General features: G+C 35.4%; 1 protein-coding gene across 3 annotated transcripts in view; it reads right to left on the minus strand.

Annotated features, from left to right (window-relative positions):
* Window positions 1-17803, minus strand: part of PDS5A (PDS5 cohesin associated factor A) — a 68620-nt gene that overhangs the window by 14675 nt on the left and 36142 nt on the right. For all 3 annotated transcript variants that reach the window (XM_063310462.1, XM_063310465.1, XM_063310463.1), the window contains exons 6-26: window positions 16740-16866; window positions 15782-15862; window positions 14423-14563; window positions 13043-13158; window positions 12327-12421; window positions 11674-11819; window positions 11014-11165; window positions 10612-10725; window positions 10053-10134; window positions 9524-9572; window positions 9299-9438; window positions 7517-7632; window positions 6365-6470; window positions 5805-5965; window positions 3885-4008; window positions 3318-3476; window positions 3124-3192; window positions 2058-2194; window positions 1160-1283; window positions 675-879; window positions 369-483 (exon numbers count right to left, since the gene is read on the minus strand). In XM_063310462.1, coding sequence (XP_063166532.1) covers window positions 369-483; window positions 675-879; window positions 1160-1283; window positions 2058-2194; window positions 3124-3192; window positions 3318-3476; window positions 3885-4008; window positions 5805-5965; window positions 6365-6470; window positions 7517-7632; window positions 9299-9438; window positions 9524-9572; window positions 10053-10134; window positions 10612-10725; window positions 11014-11165; window positions 11674-11819; window positions 12327-12421; window positions 13043-13158; window positions 14423-14563; window positions 15782-15862; window positions 16740-16866 — 2559 coding nt within the window. The remainder of the gene's footprint in view (window positions 1-368; window positions 484-674; window positions 880-1159; window positions 1284-2057; window positions 2195-3123; window positions 3193-3317; window positions 3477-3884; window positions 4009-5804; window positions 5966-6364; window positions 6471-7516; window positions 7633-9298; window positions 9439-9523; window positions 9573-10052; window positions 10135-10611; window positions 10726-11013; window positions 11166-11673; window positions 11820-12326; window positions 12422-13042; window positions 13159-14422; window positions 14564-15781; window positions 15863-16739; window positions 16867-17803) is intronic.

Consider the following 17803-nt stretch of genomic DNA (forward strand, 5'->3'; position numbering starts at 1 on the left):
CACCTGTCCTAATTCCTTCCTCCCTCCCTATTGATTGAAGCTACTTTTTTACACTGACACATTGCATGTTGAATTACTTTGCTTATGAAATAAATGAAACAAGCATAGTATCATTTGTTCTCTCAGACTCACTCCCTTTACGTATCACTAGAACCCACATGAAGTTCAGACAATATGCTCAACAGCAAAGATGTCTAAAAACGGAGAAATGCAAAAGGAGCTGAATACTTCGGAGAACTGTAGGCGCACTGGTGGTGACAAGTATTGTTCTCAAAAATCAAGATTATTAAATTTGTATTTAAAAGGTCCAGAACTGTAGCAATTTGAATCCAATATTTTAATATGTTTAAATATACAATGACACGTACTCTTTGATATCACGAAGCTGATCAATATCTTGTTGTTTTGTAAAATCTGGATCATGAGCCAGCAAATGAATCATGTATGGCACCACATACTCAGGCAGCAGAGATAAGAGTTTTTCTGAAAAATACATCAACTAAAGGTTATATGAGTAACTGGCATATAAACTGTCATTTGCTTAGTATCAGAGACTTCACTATTTTCTGTTACGCAAACAGGGAATATACATGTGATACATTTTACAAAACTATAAACGATTAGAAATAGGAATATTATGAGAGAAAAATAATCTCTTAAGCAAATTTACTAACCGTTTGCCATAGGGTTCTGCTTAATGTACTCTCGCCGGATACTTATATTTTTAAGCAAGCATTGACGTGCATGTGCTCTCCTTTCTTTTACAGGGTCTTTGGCACACAGTGCAAATATTGCCATGTACTCCAATGGGAGCAGTAATTTTACTAGTGCCTTATGTAGCTTCTGGGCAAATATCTGCCTCACCTGGTAACATTCATCCTATATTAGGAGAAGAAAATGACAAGGACAACAATTAAGAGAAATGGGGCAAACAACCTCTCAGAACAGTTATATGAGATGTTAAAGCACATTTATCTACAGTAAGCATTGGTGCAATGTATTAAGTTTTATTTTGGTTGCATCTCATGATTCCTCACAAGGGAGCTTCAAGCAATGCACAGAAAAAGAGAAAGACAAAGTCAGCCTAAATACCAGTTTTATAATGTTTTAACTCAAATTGCTACCCCTTTCATACACTACTTTAAACAGAGCTTCTTACATTAATGACCAGCGCACAGAGTTGGAATTGCTCTGGCGTTATAATTTCATGGTAACAGGGCTCCTGTGCAAGCTTCATTATGGCACTGCCAGCAGCCAACCGTAGACGGGACATGTCTGATTTGCTGTAAATGGGGGGAAAAAAAAGCAGAATTTCTAAGACAGACAAAATGTTTAAATCTGAAGATGTACAATCTGGCTGATAATTCTAACAAAATGTATCACATTAATGCAATGAATTCTGGCTGAGGGATTGATTACTGTGTCACCCTCCCTTAACAATTACTTTATAAAAAGGTCTCACATTAATTAACAAACAGATTTTCATTTCTAACTTCAGCTATATTTTTTAAAGCGGTTCATCTTTATACACTGCATGCATGTGCTTACTCCTAAGATTCTGTGTTGACTTATGATCCACAAGGGACAATTTATACCTGTGATAAGGTCTTAATTTCTGCCAGACTTGAATCAGGACACTTAGGGTACCACTTCAATTGCAAATGGAACAGTATTTCCAAATCGAGCCAGACTCAAAATAGAAAGTAAAACCTCAGCATAGCTTTCTGTGTTTTTTTCAATATGGACTGTACAGAGTATCTTATTTTTTCCCCTTAAAGCAGCCATAAAATCTGCTTAAAATGTATTCTACAGAGACCAAAAAGTACATAGGAATATTCCAAAAAATTACATTCCTTATTAATACTGAAAGAGAAAATTGAAAAGCTCAACCCATGCTGAACATCCGATATCCATTTTGCATTCAATATTCCAAATTCAACAAGGGAATGCAAGTTTGGAACCTCTGTTTGATTGTGCGAATAGATGTCCCATGCTGGATTGTGGCATATTGATATACATGAAGAGATCAAAGCAGTGAAATACGTCAAAAGACTTGCCTAATTCTCTTCTGTTCTGTCAAGTCTCCTTCACTGACCAACATAGCTGATAATAACCGAAGTGTTGAATTCGCGGATTTTGACTGGTTGTTTTTCATACCCAAGAGCCAACGGACAAGTAGTTTAATTGCTTGAACCTATATAAAAATATTAGAAGAAGTCTATTTTACTTCAATTACTTGTTTACATAAGAGTCAGTTCTATATAAAAGAAAAGGTTTGAAAAGGCTGAAAAGGTCTTAACAAAAATTGATTGTATCCTCAACGCAAGGACATGGCCCAAAAATAACACTGGAGAAAAGATGAAACTTTTTTGTTCTCTGCTTATTCTATCTTCACTTCATTGGCTATATTGTCCATCTACTGTAAATTCATCTACTGATTTACAAGAAATCTAGCAGAGGATTGGTGGTTTTGATAGTTCTGACAGAACTCCAACTCTGAAAATTTCCCAGAAATTGAAATACAGAGGACAAATTTAAAATACGTAGCTGCTATATAATAGAGCCATTGGTAGTGTATTTTAGTCATTTTAGTCTAGTGTTAAGGTGCTGAACTAGGAGTATGGAGACCTGAGTTCTAGTCCTGCCTCAGGCATGGAAGCCAGTTGGGTGACCTTGGGCCAGCCACTCTCTCTCAGCCCTAGGAAGCAGGCAAGGGAAAACTACTTTTGAAAATCTTGCCTAGAAAATGGCAAGGATTTGTCCTTTAATCACCAGGTGACTGACTCAAATTCTTGCCGTTCCAAATTTATTGTTCTATTTGACTTTTTATGCAAGTACTATAAGAGTCTAATATTAATGAAAATCAAATTGTTACCTCTATTGCTTTATTTGAAAGCAATAGGCAAAATCACACCTGTTTTAGCAATTTGATAATAGATATCACTCAAACCTTCAAAAAGCATTTAACACAAACTTGCCAGGAGATAGAAAGCAAACTACCTTTTTATCAGACATACCAAAATTGAATTTTTTCAAAAGCCAAGATGTCTATTTTACATAACTAACAGAATGTATATGAATGCATGTGTGTTTTAGTGTTTCAAAGTTAAAGGAACTACATACCTTTGCTAGGACTTCTGGGGAAACCTCTTCATCTGGGGACCATAATTTCCCATTTTTTTCACCTGTAGACTGCAAGATTTTAAATAATTAAAAATCTACAAAATGCAGTAATTTAAGTATCAATGTTAATAATCTGGTTTTTTCCCCTTTCCCAATATACGGATTCACCTTTTGCAAAATTATACTCAACATACCCTATCATTCATAAGAAGATCTTTTACAATAAAATTTGCAACTACGGATTTCATTGGTGATGCAAACTGGTCTGGTGCCAACATGGAAATGTGACCCAAGGAAACAAGAGGAGTTATGAGTTGCTCTGGAACATCAGCGTTCAAACTCCGACTTAGAGGCTGAAGGAAGAGAAAACCAATGATTAGCTATTGCAAATTAAGGCAGTCTTTAAAAATAAATTACTGTACTGTCTGATAAGTTTATGAAACATATAAATCTCAAGAAATGCAATGCAATACAGGCTCAGTTTCTTAATTAATTTGATATACTGTTACAGGAATACATTAGAACAGCTTCTAAAAAACTAACAATCTGTCTTTAATTTTCAAGCCACCAGACAAATAGGATTTTATTTATCTACTTAAAACCTTGCTGTCTTGACTTTTATGGAAGTAAAATGTTCATTAGTTTCCCCATTTTTTCAATTCAAATCAATCTGATTTCTTATGAAATTCCGTACTGTTACAATCATGATAACCAGGCTCCAATTTCTAAAAGTATTTTTAGAAGTAGTAACAGAAAATTACCTCAAAGATTTGGGCAAGCTGAACTTCTTTATTTGAAAATATGGCATGTATGCAATGGACAGCTTGCTTGGCTTGGTGAGGTGTTCCCCTCTTTGCTTTCTGATGCAAGATTGGAATTAGGGTTCTGTGAAGATTCGGTACACACAAAAAAGAGAACTTTTATATATACCCTGTCATATTTAAATGAAATCAAACTAATATTTTTGGAAATACATTAACCTTTCTGTAAACTGCACAGTTAAAACTATAATACACTGGAAAATTTTTATTTTTAGCATAATTTTTCAATTGTTATCTCTTACTGGAGGCAAAATGTGAGTAAATTAAACACTAAAATGAAGTAAAGTGCTTGAATTTTATGAATTCCATTAATAAATTTGTGGGAATATTCAGGAATCTTTTTGGAAAGAATACATTTTTTCTATTAACTATGCAATATATATCAGTTTTAATTAATATCTTAACTATTCAATTGTTTTATATTTTCCCAATACACTAACATTTCCTCAACTCTTTTATTAAGAAATACATTTTTTTAATTTCCAAGACAAAATATGCTATGTGTAGCACCAGCCTGAATTCCTTCAAATACTTTCATGCAGTATAGTGGATGCAAAACGTTTATAGTCTGAACCGTTTTGCAGTTGAAATGGCCACATCAGACATAATAAAAACAATATATTTCACTTTCAAAATAGTCGTTTCCAGCTCACAACATAGCACTTTATTTAAAGCAGTCTGAACCTTAAATGTTTTGCATGCATTTAATATGCTGTATTGTTTATTACCAAAATTTTGTTAACACTCTCCTATGAAATTGGTCATTTTGATGGTATCATTCAAACTGTGGACAGCCAGTTTGGTCTAGTGGTTAAGGTGCTGGGCTAGAAACCAGGAGTCTGTGAGTTCTAGTCCCACCCTCGGCATGAAAGCCGGCTGGGTAATCTTGGGCCAGTCCCTCTCTCTCAGCCCAAGAGCCAATCAGGCGTGGTATGAGAGTTCTAGTCCCGCCTTAGGCATGAAAGCCGGCTGGGTGACCTTGGGCCAGTCCCTCTCTCTCAGCCCAAGAGCCAATCAGGCGTGGTATGAGAGTTCTAGTCCCGCCTTAGGCATGAAAGCCGGCTGGGTGACCTTGGGCCAGTCAGTCTCTCTCAGCCCCACTCGGTGCAATGTAGACTAGCTTCCTCGTGGTGCATCCCGGGTAACGTGACTTGTCACGGCCAAAGACTCTATACATCTGGCTGCTGGACCTCACAAGGATTTCCCAGCAAGAAAAAAGCAGTATGAACACCAAACAGCTATGCCATATGATTTAAAAAAAAAAATTCAAACTGTGTACTTATGACAAGTTTTGTTCTTCAAAGAAAATATCAGTATCAATCAATATGTTTATTACATTCAAAAGTCCCAAATGTTTCAAAGGAGATAACACAAATCTTTTAAAATCCACTGATGTTTTATTATTAAAAGGTCTATTAAATATTGTATAACAGATGGTAAGATTCCATTTTGTTTATACCCATATCTTTAAAAATCACTCTTCACATCTTCTTAGGCCCTTAACGAAAAGCAACTGCTGGTACGCTGCTTTTATTAGACCAAATGCCGTAACATTTATTTTATCTAAATTAAGCTTGTAATTCAGGTGTCTTACTGTTATAAACATTTCCCACTTTCATTCTATCTAGGGCACAGGCTGCGATTCCTCCTTTTTAACAGGTAGAATGCACATACAGTATGTAAGCCAATATTGTAATTTATTCCAATAATAATTGCACACAGAGTGATGCAATAATCATGTGGATCAATAAGAGATTATACCTATTTGGCCTAGTAAGAAATGGGAATATTTTATTAGTAACACATTTGCTAAGGAAAACAGAAAGTCACGAACACTTTTGTATGTAGAAATGCACTCACGATCTTATCTGAGGCAGATCGGTCTCTATTTTGTGGCCAGTGTTCCTGAATATCTGAATGGCTGCCTCTGCTACCTTATCATCTTCCATCCTGAGGCACTGCAGGAGAGATTCGTATGTCTCTGCAGAGTGGAACGAGGTAGGATGTGTGAAAGACAAAACCTATGGATACATATCAAACCAAAAAACATTTTAATAAATGCACCCTGATTATCTGAAATAGTGGCAGGCTATATGCATCTAGACAAGCTATAACTCCTTCTCAGAGGAGCTCGTTTTAAAGGTAGGAGAAAAACAATATAAGGCAATGGAATTGTCTTCTAAAAATTCTTAATATTTCGTTCTAGAAGAGATTTTATCTTAACCTATGCAGACAATAGTTTGAATAAGCTGTTGCAACATTTGCTGAAATGCTTTTGATTTTCGGTGCAAATCAAGTCGAGCTGGAGAAATAGTTCTAAATATTGGAAAGGAACCACTCATTCTTTGGCAGAAAATTCCTGGAATGGGTTGGGCCACAGCCAATTCACATGTAATACTGAGTGATTTAATATGGAATACCTTGAGAAGTTCAAGCCCTGAACGAATTGCTGTATCAGGACTTACACCCTCCTCTTCATCATCGGCTGTCCCTTCTATTGATTTATTCATCAGCTTTACTAATGCACTGAAAGAAGACATTTAAAAAAATGTATATGCTCAGTTATATGAAGAAGCACTGCTTATACATTTCATATAGTCAATCCATTCCTATTTTACAACTAATCCATTTATCTATTGAACCCAACATTCTAATTCTCATCCAAAGAGCAAGGAAATTCTTATTTTCACAGTTCTCTAGATCTTGTGTTCAACTATTTCTATTTCACATCTAAAAGGAAATTTCCACCAGGAGTATGCAAAACTTTCCAAACCTGGAACAAGCTCTTCCAACCTCAGAATGCCCTTTCCTGAATGGGACCCCTTCTGGAGTGCCCTGCTCCAGGACTGGAATATGATGAAATGTTTGCATGCTCCTAATTCCTATAATCCTTCCGATGGATTACTAACCTTGTAATGAGAGAGCATGTTGTTGTTCTGCTAGAAGGTAAGTGAAGCATTACCTGGCCATTTTCTAATAAGACAGATGGTTGAAAAGCTCAGAGAACGTAGGGGGTAATAAAGGAGAGTGGCAGTTTTTTACTATTATTATTGATTAAATTTACAGACTGCTGAATCCCCGAGGGGAAGCTGACAGACAGACTGAAGGGGAAAAAAAAAAAAGGAAAGGAATAGGAAAGGAGATAAATAGTATATCTGAAACAGACACAAAAAAGAACCACTTGTGACAAGTTAAACATTCATTTTGTAATTAAGCGTATGTTGATATGTCTTTTTAAAAAGAAATAACTTATCAAACCCTGTTCGTACAATGCTATCGGTAAATAATGTTTTAATTATTCATATAAACTTGTCCTCTGAGTAAATGGAAAGAGACTATAATAGTGTCCGCATCCACATCTAAGATAAATGCTGCTAGATAAAGAACAGGCAAGAAAGATGACGATGTCAATATATATTCCGACCTCAGTACAAAAACTCTTGACAGCTAGACCTAATTAATTAAAAAAAAAATCAAAGTATGGATCAAAATAAAAAGATACTCATACCAGCCAACAACTTGCTATTTTTAAAAGAAGTTGTGTTGTGAAAATTGCTACCTACTGTGCTTACCTGATAGCTTCTGAGTCAATATGTACAGGAGCAATTCTTTCTAAAAGAAATTTTACCATCTCTAGGAAAGGATTGGTCGGTTGCTTAGGATTTGCAAGTTTTCGGGCTATTTCCCTCTGCAAACAATAAAAACTTATTGTTATTTGACAATAAGATGAAAGTGCTCACACAATATGGTGAATAGAAATAGTTTTAAAAAATCATATTACTCTCGTGGCATACACGGAAGATAATTAAGTATTGTTAACAGAGCCAGATTTCTTGCAGCCTTTGTTAAATATCTGAAGAAGGCACAACATTTAACATCAGTGGCTACTGGTTTCTCACTAGTGGCTACTGCAGTCACAAATGTAAAGTCTCCTTGGTCTGTAAAGGACAAAAGGCCATTGTGAAGTGGTGGTAGAAGTAAGGATGGGTTGTAACAATGGTGGGGGTGTTGAGAGGACAGTGAATATTATTATTGTAAGCCAGATTCAGCTAGATTTGCTTTTCTTTTTATCTCATTAAGAAAAGAAAAATTAATTTCTTTGTCTTACTATATCTTGCTTGGGCCTTACTGAAACAAACCCATATCCTTTTCTTTTGTTGGATCAGAATGACTTCGTTTTTTAAATGTTCCTAAATTCTGTTATACTGCCAAAATAATTCATATGGAGATGATTGTCTAGTACCTATATGTCATTTGCTGACTCTGCCCCTTTTCAGTAATTTTAATTTTTTTTAGTAATTTTATTTATTATGTGATTTGTATTCTTATGATCTTTGACTGTAATAAAGAGCTGAAATATATCTTATTTTTAAACACTTTGCATAATACTGCTGAACCTAAAAGGGGATTATGCAGGCATATAGTCTAGCCCATATTTCTAGTATTTCCCGGCGGTATCTCATTCAAATACTAACCAAGCCCAGCCCAGCCCAGCCCAGCCAGCTTCCAAAGCCCATCAAGGTCAGCCAGATACAGTATTGCCCTTCCTAGGACTGCAGGAGAACAAACCATTCCAATGAACTGTTAGACGCATGGCTAAACATTTTACAATTAAAACCTAAGTCTAACGAGCTCTCTTTAGAGGAAAAAAAAGTAGTAACAACACTGAAAATTGTACTGCATAGAGACGCATGTCCAATGAAACTTAAAAATGGCTAAAACAATTTCTTCCAAATATCTGCAGACACTCATCCATTCCCACAAAAGCACCTCACTGTTTTCAATCTATGGGGTAGATTAATGCAAGGCTTAGCAAACTTTTGGTGCCATTATTCCCTAAAATAGTAAAAGAACCTGCATGCTCCCTTAAAAATGTTATTGAGAATAACAACAACAACATCAACAGCAATAATAGCTGCTGGAAGGCTTAGGGTTGATGTGTGCAGAGGGCACAGGGAATGGCTATGACAGTTAAGGTACTGATCTAGGACTGGGCAGATCCAGATTCAAGTCCACCCTCACTCATGAAAACTCACTGGACCACTATCTCTTTGCCCAATCCTCCTTCTAGGTTTGCTTTTGCGGAAATAAAAATGAAAAGAGATTCCTATCTAAGCCATCTGGAGCTCCTTGAAGAAAAATAGAATACATTTTAATAAATAAAATAGTCTCCTTTGATTCAAAGTGAACTCCTGATGACTTCATGGACATGTCCAGCTTAGGTTTTTTGAGTTCAGCAAAGGTCAACTAGCTGCTACACCTACCGTGGCAAAAACCTTAGTAGTTCCAAACTTTTCAGAAATGTTCTAAATTGCATATGGTATCAGCATTTAAAATAAAGAAAAAAACCTTACCACACAGATATCTGCCTGTTTACAGGAACATGTAGGACTGATTAGCACCTCAAGTTGAGAACGAAGTTTCTCATCATCACCAAGAACTTGATTGAACTTTTTCACAAAATCCTGGGCTTTTCCAGGATCAGGAAGATTTTCTACAGAATCAGAATTTAAAAGTGTCAATTCAAGTTGCAGCTTTAAAGCTATACTGAAATTTTAATTCTGATCAACAGATCTTACTTGCTATGGTCATCAGCTTTCCAAACATAGCAGCACTGTTTGCCTCTGACTGAAAGGAGAAGTTTAGATGAGCATTCACACAAAAAAAATGTCATGTAACCTGTTTGACCTGTTTATACTATTAATAAATCCACCCTCCACAAAATTCCCCTTTAAGATTAGGAAACAAAATGAATATAGCTGTTAACAGGTATCCTATAAAAGCTAGATTGCAATGATTTAAGAGATTGTTCTTTCTTCCCATATTCCATCCATATTTTGCTCATATAGTGTTGGTAATAGTTTGCCCTTGTAGGAAAGGACGTTATCAAGATGACAGCATATCATCCTTGGTGCCACAGATTTTACCACATTTATGTCTCATTATTAAACTCATGACTAAGCTCTTAGCAGGGGGTTATTTTGAGAAATAATAGTAGTAGAATTCAAAGAATAAGTTCAGTCATTTAACAGATTAATTTAAGAGAGAGAGGCAATATTAAAAAGCAAAACATGCAAAGTAGAACAATTATGTTATTTTGAAACCTACAGTGGGTGTTTTATGCAAATCTAGCAATTCCCGCACATGACTCCTAAGCAGGTTCTGGCACTTCCACATTTCATTCAGTGCCCTGGGCATAAAGACATGAAAAATATGTTAAAACATGAAAAAAATTAGTGATTGTATAAATAGCATATGGAGCTCCATGGCATTCTCCAGCCAGCAGCTTCTTTTTTATGAGGCAACTCTTCTACTCTCAGTAATCCCACATGCTTTTTCCCACAGTATACGTATAACCCAGATTCCTCCCATCTCTTAATTTTTAATTCCGACACTTCCGCATGCACGTACACCAAAAATACCTAAGTATTCATCCCAGAATACAAATGCTTTTTTTAAGTAGCCCTGAAACAGTACACTGCCTTGACTTGAACTCTATTGGATATCCAATTTAACCAATTACGTCAACTATCCAGCCATCACGCCAGAGAAGAATCCCTGCTGAGCCTCAAAACATTTGACTTTAAATGTTTATGCAGAGTATTTAAAAGTACTGGAGAAACTGATTTTAAAATGTAGCTGTTCTCCCAGTAAAAGGCATACTCACTTAACAGCATTTGGGTCTAAGCTAGCATATAAATAATATAAGCACTTCATCCTCTCTTCTGTTTCCAAATTATGCGGAACAAGATACTGAGCAAAGATTTTCTCCACCAGCAATCTGCAAAGGAAAATAAATCCAGGTATAGTTTAAACTGTTTAGTTTAAAATGTTTTTTTTAAAAGGCACATTGTTGTAAACATGTACATACAGCAGAGCAAGACTTGCAAGGCACAGTGGCCAAGGGGATGCATTCCATTCCCACGATACATATGAGAAGGGGGAATATGTGAACATGCATTTGTCAGATGTAACTGGCCAGTCGAGTACCTGGTCTCTAATAAAGGATGGATAAAAGGTCAGAGTGCTTTGTGATTCTGGGAAAAGGGCTGAAAATCCATCAACTTACTTGTCATCAATGCTATTCTGATAATATATGTGCAAAAGTTTATCCTTTATCCAGCTCACTTTCTCGGCTGCATCCTTTCCAGCTTCAGCATGAAGACAGTATTTCTTGTACAGCTGAGCAAGTCCCATCATTGCTTCTTTTCTGACTCGCCACTTAAGAAAAGAAACACATGCCCAGAAATGTGATGTTATAAATAACTCCAGCTTAAAAATTAATGACCAAAACATGCCTGAAACTTTGTAGCCTAAATTACCACAGAAAAGCCATTTTTTATGTTAATGGCATTATAAAAACTATATTGACAATTGACATAATTTTTAAAATAATAAAATCAATACAATATTGAGCAGTATAACTGCCAAAACTGTTGTGAAATTACTTTTATTTTGAAAAACACACTGCAGTGATGGTAGGAAATGATCTCACATACAGAACAGACTCGTGAGCAAGGAAATGTTGGTTCTGTATTTTTCAATATAAAATATCTCATCCATTTTTACAGACACATTGCCAGATAAAAGGGGACATTGGCAATTGAATGATCATTGCAATAACTGACTTTCATTTTTAAAACAACAACATGGTATTTATTTCCATCCATACCCCTGAAACATCCAGGTAGCCTCAAATGCTGAAATTATAAGATGCAATTCACTTTACCCTCTTGTCCAGTGTCCTTTCCCTGACAAAGCCAAGAAGCTGGTCATTGACTAAAGAAAGGTCCCTTTTGCCAGCAGTTATTATTGTAACAATGACATCATGACGAATGGCTTCTTCTGGATCATGTGATCTGACTTTTAAGTACTCTATTTCAAAAAGAAAAGTATATAACTTCTACTGAAAAATACTCTATATTCATCTGCCTGCAACTAAAGAGCAAAACCTTTAGGAATATTAAAATTACAAGGGTATGGTGCACAACACATCAAAAGTTCACATTAAAGTTACTGAAGTCAACAAAACTTCTACGTAAGAGTTCAAGTAGTAGATACAAAAAAGTTAAGTGGTAAGCAGCTGAACAAAGGAAAATAACAACAGGAAAACATCAGGAGGCCCAATTTGTAGAAAACCTGCTGCACTGAGCTGATAATATCATATTTTACAAATGGACTGATAAACATTCTTATTCTATATGTTGGACAGTGCAAGATATAAACCACATCATTTCCCCCTTTCTATGAAGATGCTTAAAAGGCCTTTTAAGCCTCACAATGAACAAAATAATCAAGCCACTGTTATATCACCATGTTATTTATTTGAACCCATTCTCCTCATGCTTTTTTCTCCAGTTCTTCTGAATTAAGATATCTTACCAGTGAGGTCTTTTGCTAAATCTGGATGGTTCATTAAACAATGACTTGCAAATTTCACACTTTCTAATCTCACAGGAACATGAATATCATTGAATCTAGAGGAGAGGAATATATTAATCCAAAATTATATTTGGCTTCAATGTTGAATACAATAAACTAAATATGCTTTTATTAAAATATAATTTCAGAATGTAACATACTGTAAACATATAATCCAACATACTGAATATCCCACACAATAAAGCAAATTCAATAAACAGAAAAAAAAAATATTTTCAGTTTAACAATATGGCATAAACAGGAAAACTTGCATGGAAATAGCTAAATGGATAATTTCTGAAATCAAACTTGATTTTTTAAAAATAAAGCAGAAAAGTGAATGCATATGTACATATACAGTATATTCACCATACATGCATATTATTTCAAGGAATGAATAACAGCATATTGTATAAAACCAAGAAAGAAATCTATTTGGCTAAAACATGGAAATTCTACATGACATTCTGACTCGCAAAACAGTTTAGTTTCAAAATACATTATATGAATGTCAGAAATAACTTATCTGAAGAACTGACACATAATATTTGCCCTATTACAAACAATTTTGTATAGGATTTTTAAGAAGAAGGAAAGTAAAGTGAAAAAAAAAAAGTATTACAGAAAAAGAATGGCTAAAATCAACCCAACTAAAAATATATGGGTATATTTCTCACCGGCCAAGAAAACACTGCCAAAGTGGACGATTTTGTGTTGCAAGGTCAGAATCTTTAGAGCCAAATAACTTCGCTAAAAGCCTTACGACAGCTAAGCGTTCTTCTCCATCGTTGCTCTGCCAATTAAAAAGGAAACGGGTTTTTCCTCCCCAGGTACAACACTTAGGCAATTTAGGCCATTTGCTCTTGTTCCACAAAATAAGCTAAATCAAAGTAATGCTAAGTTTTTAAGTTATGCATTCCACATGAAATTCTCTCCCACATTCAGTATGTTACTCTACATACTGACTACAAAAAGTGTCACAGAAAAAAAGCATCCCTCTGAAGAGATGCCGCAGTTCAGGCTGGACAACAAAGGGCATGCAACGTAACATAATGGTGGTGATCTGTGCTGGGATTAGGCAATCTCTGAGGGCAACGGGACACATTTAGAATTTGAAGAGAATGCCGCAAATGTTCCCACAGAGTAATTGCCATGGCGGTCTTGCTGTTTACCAAACGGCTATCACGGTGGCATGGCCAGTCGTGAAAGAACTTTGTTACCAGAAGACCAATGGATGATATTGCTCCCCATTCTCCTGCAGCTCCAGTTTGCTTTCTTCCACCTCAAAGTAACTTTATTTTTTTACTGGCAAGTGGGCATTTAGAGCAAAAAGTACAATACTACAGCCACCTCTTAATGTGTATTTTCAAAAAATGCCCAGAGTCGATACTGAGTCTAGACACTCGCTTGTGATTAAATGTGATACCGAAGGCCACTGTTTTGCAGTGTGCCGGTTTCCTATTTTTTTAAAACTAAAAATCTTCAAAAAATTTATCCAGGTCACCCGAGGAACTGATGGAGGCCAAAAGAAGCATTCACAGTTGAACTGATACTTTAATGAACTTGGCCTCACGCTTTAATTGGAACAAATACTTTTTATGACTGAAATAGCTGTTTCAGGCATGCCTGGTCTCGTGACTGCTAGAAAATTTTAAGAGACAATACCATGTCGCATTATTAATTAATTCTATCCATCTACAGGTGTCCTCATATTTCAAAAGCAGTCTGCCATATGAACTTACTCTATGTTTCATAAGCATACCAGTGAGCCAATGATTCTTTGGAACTAGTCCAAGATATAGTCACTTCCATTGGCAAGTACAAAAATGAAGTTGCTCTTAAAACCCCACAGCTTCATGCATGCCTGTCCTTAACCATAATGATGTCAAAACAGCAAAGCACACACTGCAATGCAACCTCTACACCTCTACCCTTTTGTACTTGTACTTGCATCTCGACAACATGCAAAAGCACATAAAGAACAGACCTACCCACCTTGCGCGAATGCTACAGACTTTCATATATACAGAACTTGATGTAAGATTAATTCTTCTTACCTTCAGCTTGAACTCAAGCTGTGGCATGACAGACAACAGTAGATTAGGATCGATAGCGAAAAGTTCTTGTATTAGATCAAATATATGCTCAGACAAGTCACTCACAGAAGACTTTCCTAGTACCAAAACCTGATTAAAAAACTAATAAAAGAGAAAAAGGTTATTTTAAAGAGCAAATGTTTTCAAAGAAATGCCTACAAATTTTAACTGCTTTGATCATCACCATAACTCTATCACATCCTTGCAAAACTGTATTAAGTATTTAGGCATTGTGGTTTCACTACAGAAATAGACAATTTCTATTCAACACACAATATCAAAGATGAAACTCAATCATTCTCATACATGTGCTGAAGCAGATTACAGGATGCCAATATTCTCCTCAAGACAGTGAAAGCCATTAACGAATTCTTTACTCAAGTTGTACAGCCAATTAAGAAAGGTTAGTCCAATGACCAATAGTCATTATAAAATGGAGAGATAATCTCCGAAGTGCCAAAGCAAGACTGTCCTATGAAGTTTAACACATTTTAGGCAGCAGGGCTATTTCCCAAGGGCACTACAAATTAAAAGATTAACATTCTATTTCAGTGCAAAATAGCATTGTGTGGTAGTCAGTCTATTAGTATCTGATATCCTGGAAATGAGACTAAAGCAAGCAGCCTTGAGAAGGGAATTAGCCATGATACTACCCAGATTTAAGAGGTAGCTGCAACTATGATCATACTGATGGGTTTGTATAAGAAGATAGTTTAGTAACTTGATACAACATAATAATTTTACCTAACTGTATTTTACACACACAAAACCTTTCAGTTCTATCTCTGCATCACAAATACTTTACAGTTAACAGATAATCCATTTAAATGAATTATCTTGTTTTACTTATGTAGATACAAAGCCTTAAAACTAGTTTTTATTTGAAAACTCATATTTTTCTACAATTTGTTTGCAGTTTTTTACTCAGGCACCTTGTAAGCATTTGTAGCAAGTAATACTTCCAGACAGACAGTTAAACCCATATCACTGTTAAGTAATTCTATCTCTTGAAGTAGGAGTCTACAATTAAATGTGCTACAGCTACCAGTTTACCAGCAGACAACGTCAGCTCGCTAAGCTGGCCAACAGTATGACCTCTTTGTCATGAATCTACATGAGTTTGGCTTATCTCTGACTGAAATAGTGGGAAGGAAGAAAAGGGGGATTATGACTGCTGAGTAACTGTCTCATAGAGCATGTAAAGTATCAATACTCATTTTCAACTTTTACTAATTTGCTGTAATGAATCGAAAAAAATATTCAAAACAATAAGATTTAAAATGTAGCAATCACTAGTATGTTAAAATGTATATTACATACATTGGCAATGCATGGCTCAATGGTTTGGACTGTTCTTTTCAACAAGACTTTTGCAAGATCAAATGCCTGTTTATTAAGGTTCTAGAATAAAGAGAAAAATGTTTAAGAAAAATACAGTTGTTATCAAGCAATTTATACTAGATAGATGTTTCTGAACACAAGGTATGAGACAAACTCTAAAATATGCTACCTATACAAGAAAGCCATAGACAGATAGATAGAATTTTAATCTTGCCTTTTTACCAGTGAAAAACAGGTAGAAAAAGTGAAAAAAAAAATTACAAACTTCTGCCCTCCCTCCCCCAGAGTGGGGGAAAGATTTGAACCTTACATTCATGAACAACCTTACTATAAACATGTCCTCTTTATAGATAGTAAAATATGATTCTGGTTTGGCATGTACATAAAATCTTCCTAAATCCATTGTTTAATTTTCTTTTTTTGGCCAGGAAGAGTTCTGAGTTGGCAAGTTCTGAGTTGGCAATATAGTACTCCGAGATCTCCAAAATTTAATAAAAAATTAACTTTGATGTAAGATTAATTCTTCTTACCTTCAGCTTGAACACAAGCTCTATGATCTTGTGAGATTGTCTACATCACTGCATGATTTACCCAATGACTTAACAGACCAATCACTAACCTCCAGTTTAAAATAACTTCTTAAAAACTGCCCTAGCAGGCCCATTAATTATAACTAATTATATGTTGACAACAAAATATAAGATAAACACATGCCAAGTGCCTAACTGTTGCCTTTACCAACATCTCCCTTATAATTCTTCTGAACATTTCTACATTTAAAAACGGGATGGCAACCATTAAGTACCATAGGAACAAGAGAAAGCAAAGATCAGCAAGAGGCCAGCAAGCTTTCTATTATTTTGGCTAAACATCCTGTAAGAGAAGACTAAATTTATATCACAAGAATGGGAGGAAGAACTTTTTTGTCTTTGCAAACCTTATGTGCAGGAATGAGGTTGATAAGAATTGAGTCCAATAGTTCTTGAGTCACTCCATCGCCTTCCATGATGATAGAACTCATCAAATCTAGCATATGCATTTGGACTTTCTGGTTGTGGCTATTGCTAAATATAACATTAAAATTAGAATAGATTATTATTTGACAGTAGTGGTACTACTCAATTAAAAAATCTTGTTACTAAATTAATAGTCAAGTTAATAGTCTTTTCCACTTGATTTAATAAAATGACCAGGCCATATGAATGACTTTTTAAGTTTAGACATAACTGTACATTTAGATTATTCAGGGGGCTTTCTCTCCTTGATTGGACTGGGAAACACCATGACTGAAAATTACTCTGGTTCTTTGGTTTTTCCCATACCTCTCCCAATAATTCAGATGGTGCTTGTTGTTGCCTCCCCCACTGCAGCATTAACACTGATGACCCAAATTCTTTCCACAGGATGAAGAGACAGGGGTACACTGAATATCACAGAGTTTCCTAACATCTCTGCTCTGAAATGAAGTCATTCTCAATGCAAAATGAATTTACCAATTCAGGGTGAATGGTTAGTTTCTTCCCAATTAACAGTACCCTGAAGGCAGAAAGATGTATTTTTATATGGGAAGGTAATGTGTTGTAATTGCAGACAATGCTGGATAGATAAATTAAAACTGTCCTTCATTCTTTCAGATTATATCTTTGTCCTCTACCAATTGTCTTGCCACTTAATTATTTTGACTCACAGAATTGAATGGAAGCTATAGAGAAGCGAAATTTTCACAAACCTCTTTCATACTAATTACTTGGATATATTAGATTCATAAGATATAAAGACCTTGACTTTGATGTTTAAGCATCCCTGTGGTTGCCATGATGCAGTTCTCAGCTAGGAAATTCTGCCATTATAGAATTTATTTTTGCAACTCCCAAGGTTCATGTTTAATGTTGCTAGTATTGTTTTATAAAGTTGTAATAAAACATAATTATGCTGTGTAACAATATATATCTTTATTAACATAACACAATTAACATATCTGCACATTTCTGAAACTGCGTA

The sequence above is a fragment of the Candoia aspera genome, chromosome 8 (genome assembly GCF_035149785.1).
Source record: "Candoia aspera isolate rCanAsp1 chromosome 8, rCanAsp1.hap2, whole genome shotgun sequence".
Taxonomy (NCBI): Eukaryota; Metazoa; Chordata; class Lepidosauria; order Squamata; family Boidae; genus Candoia; species Candoia aspera.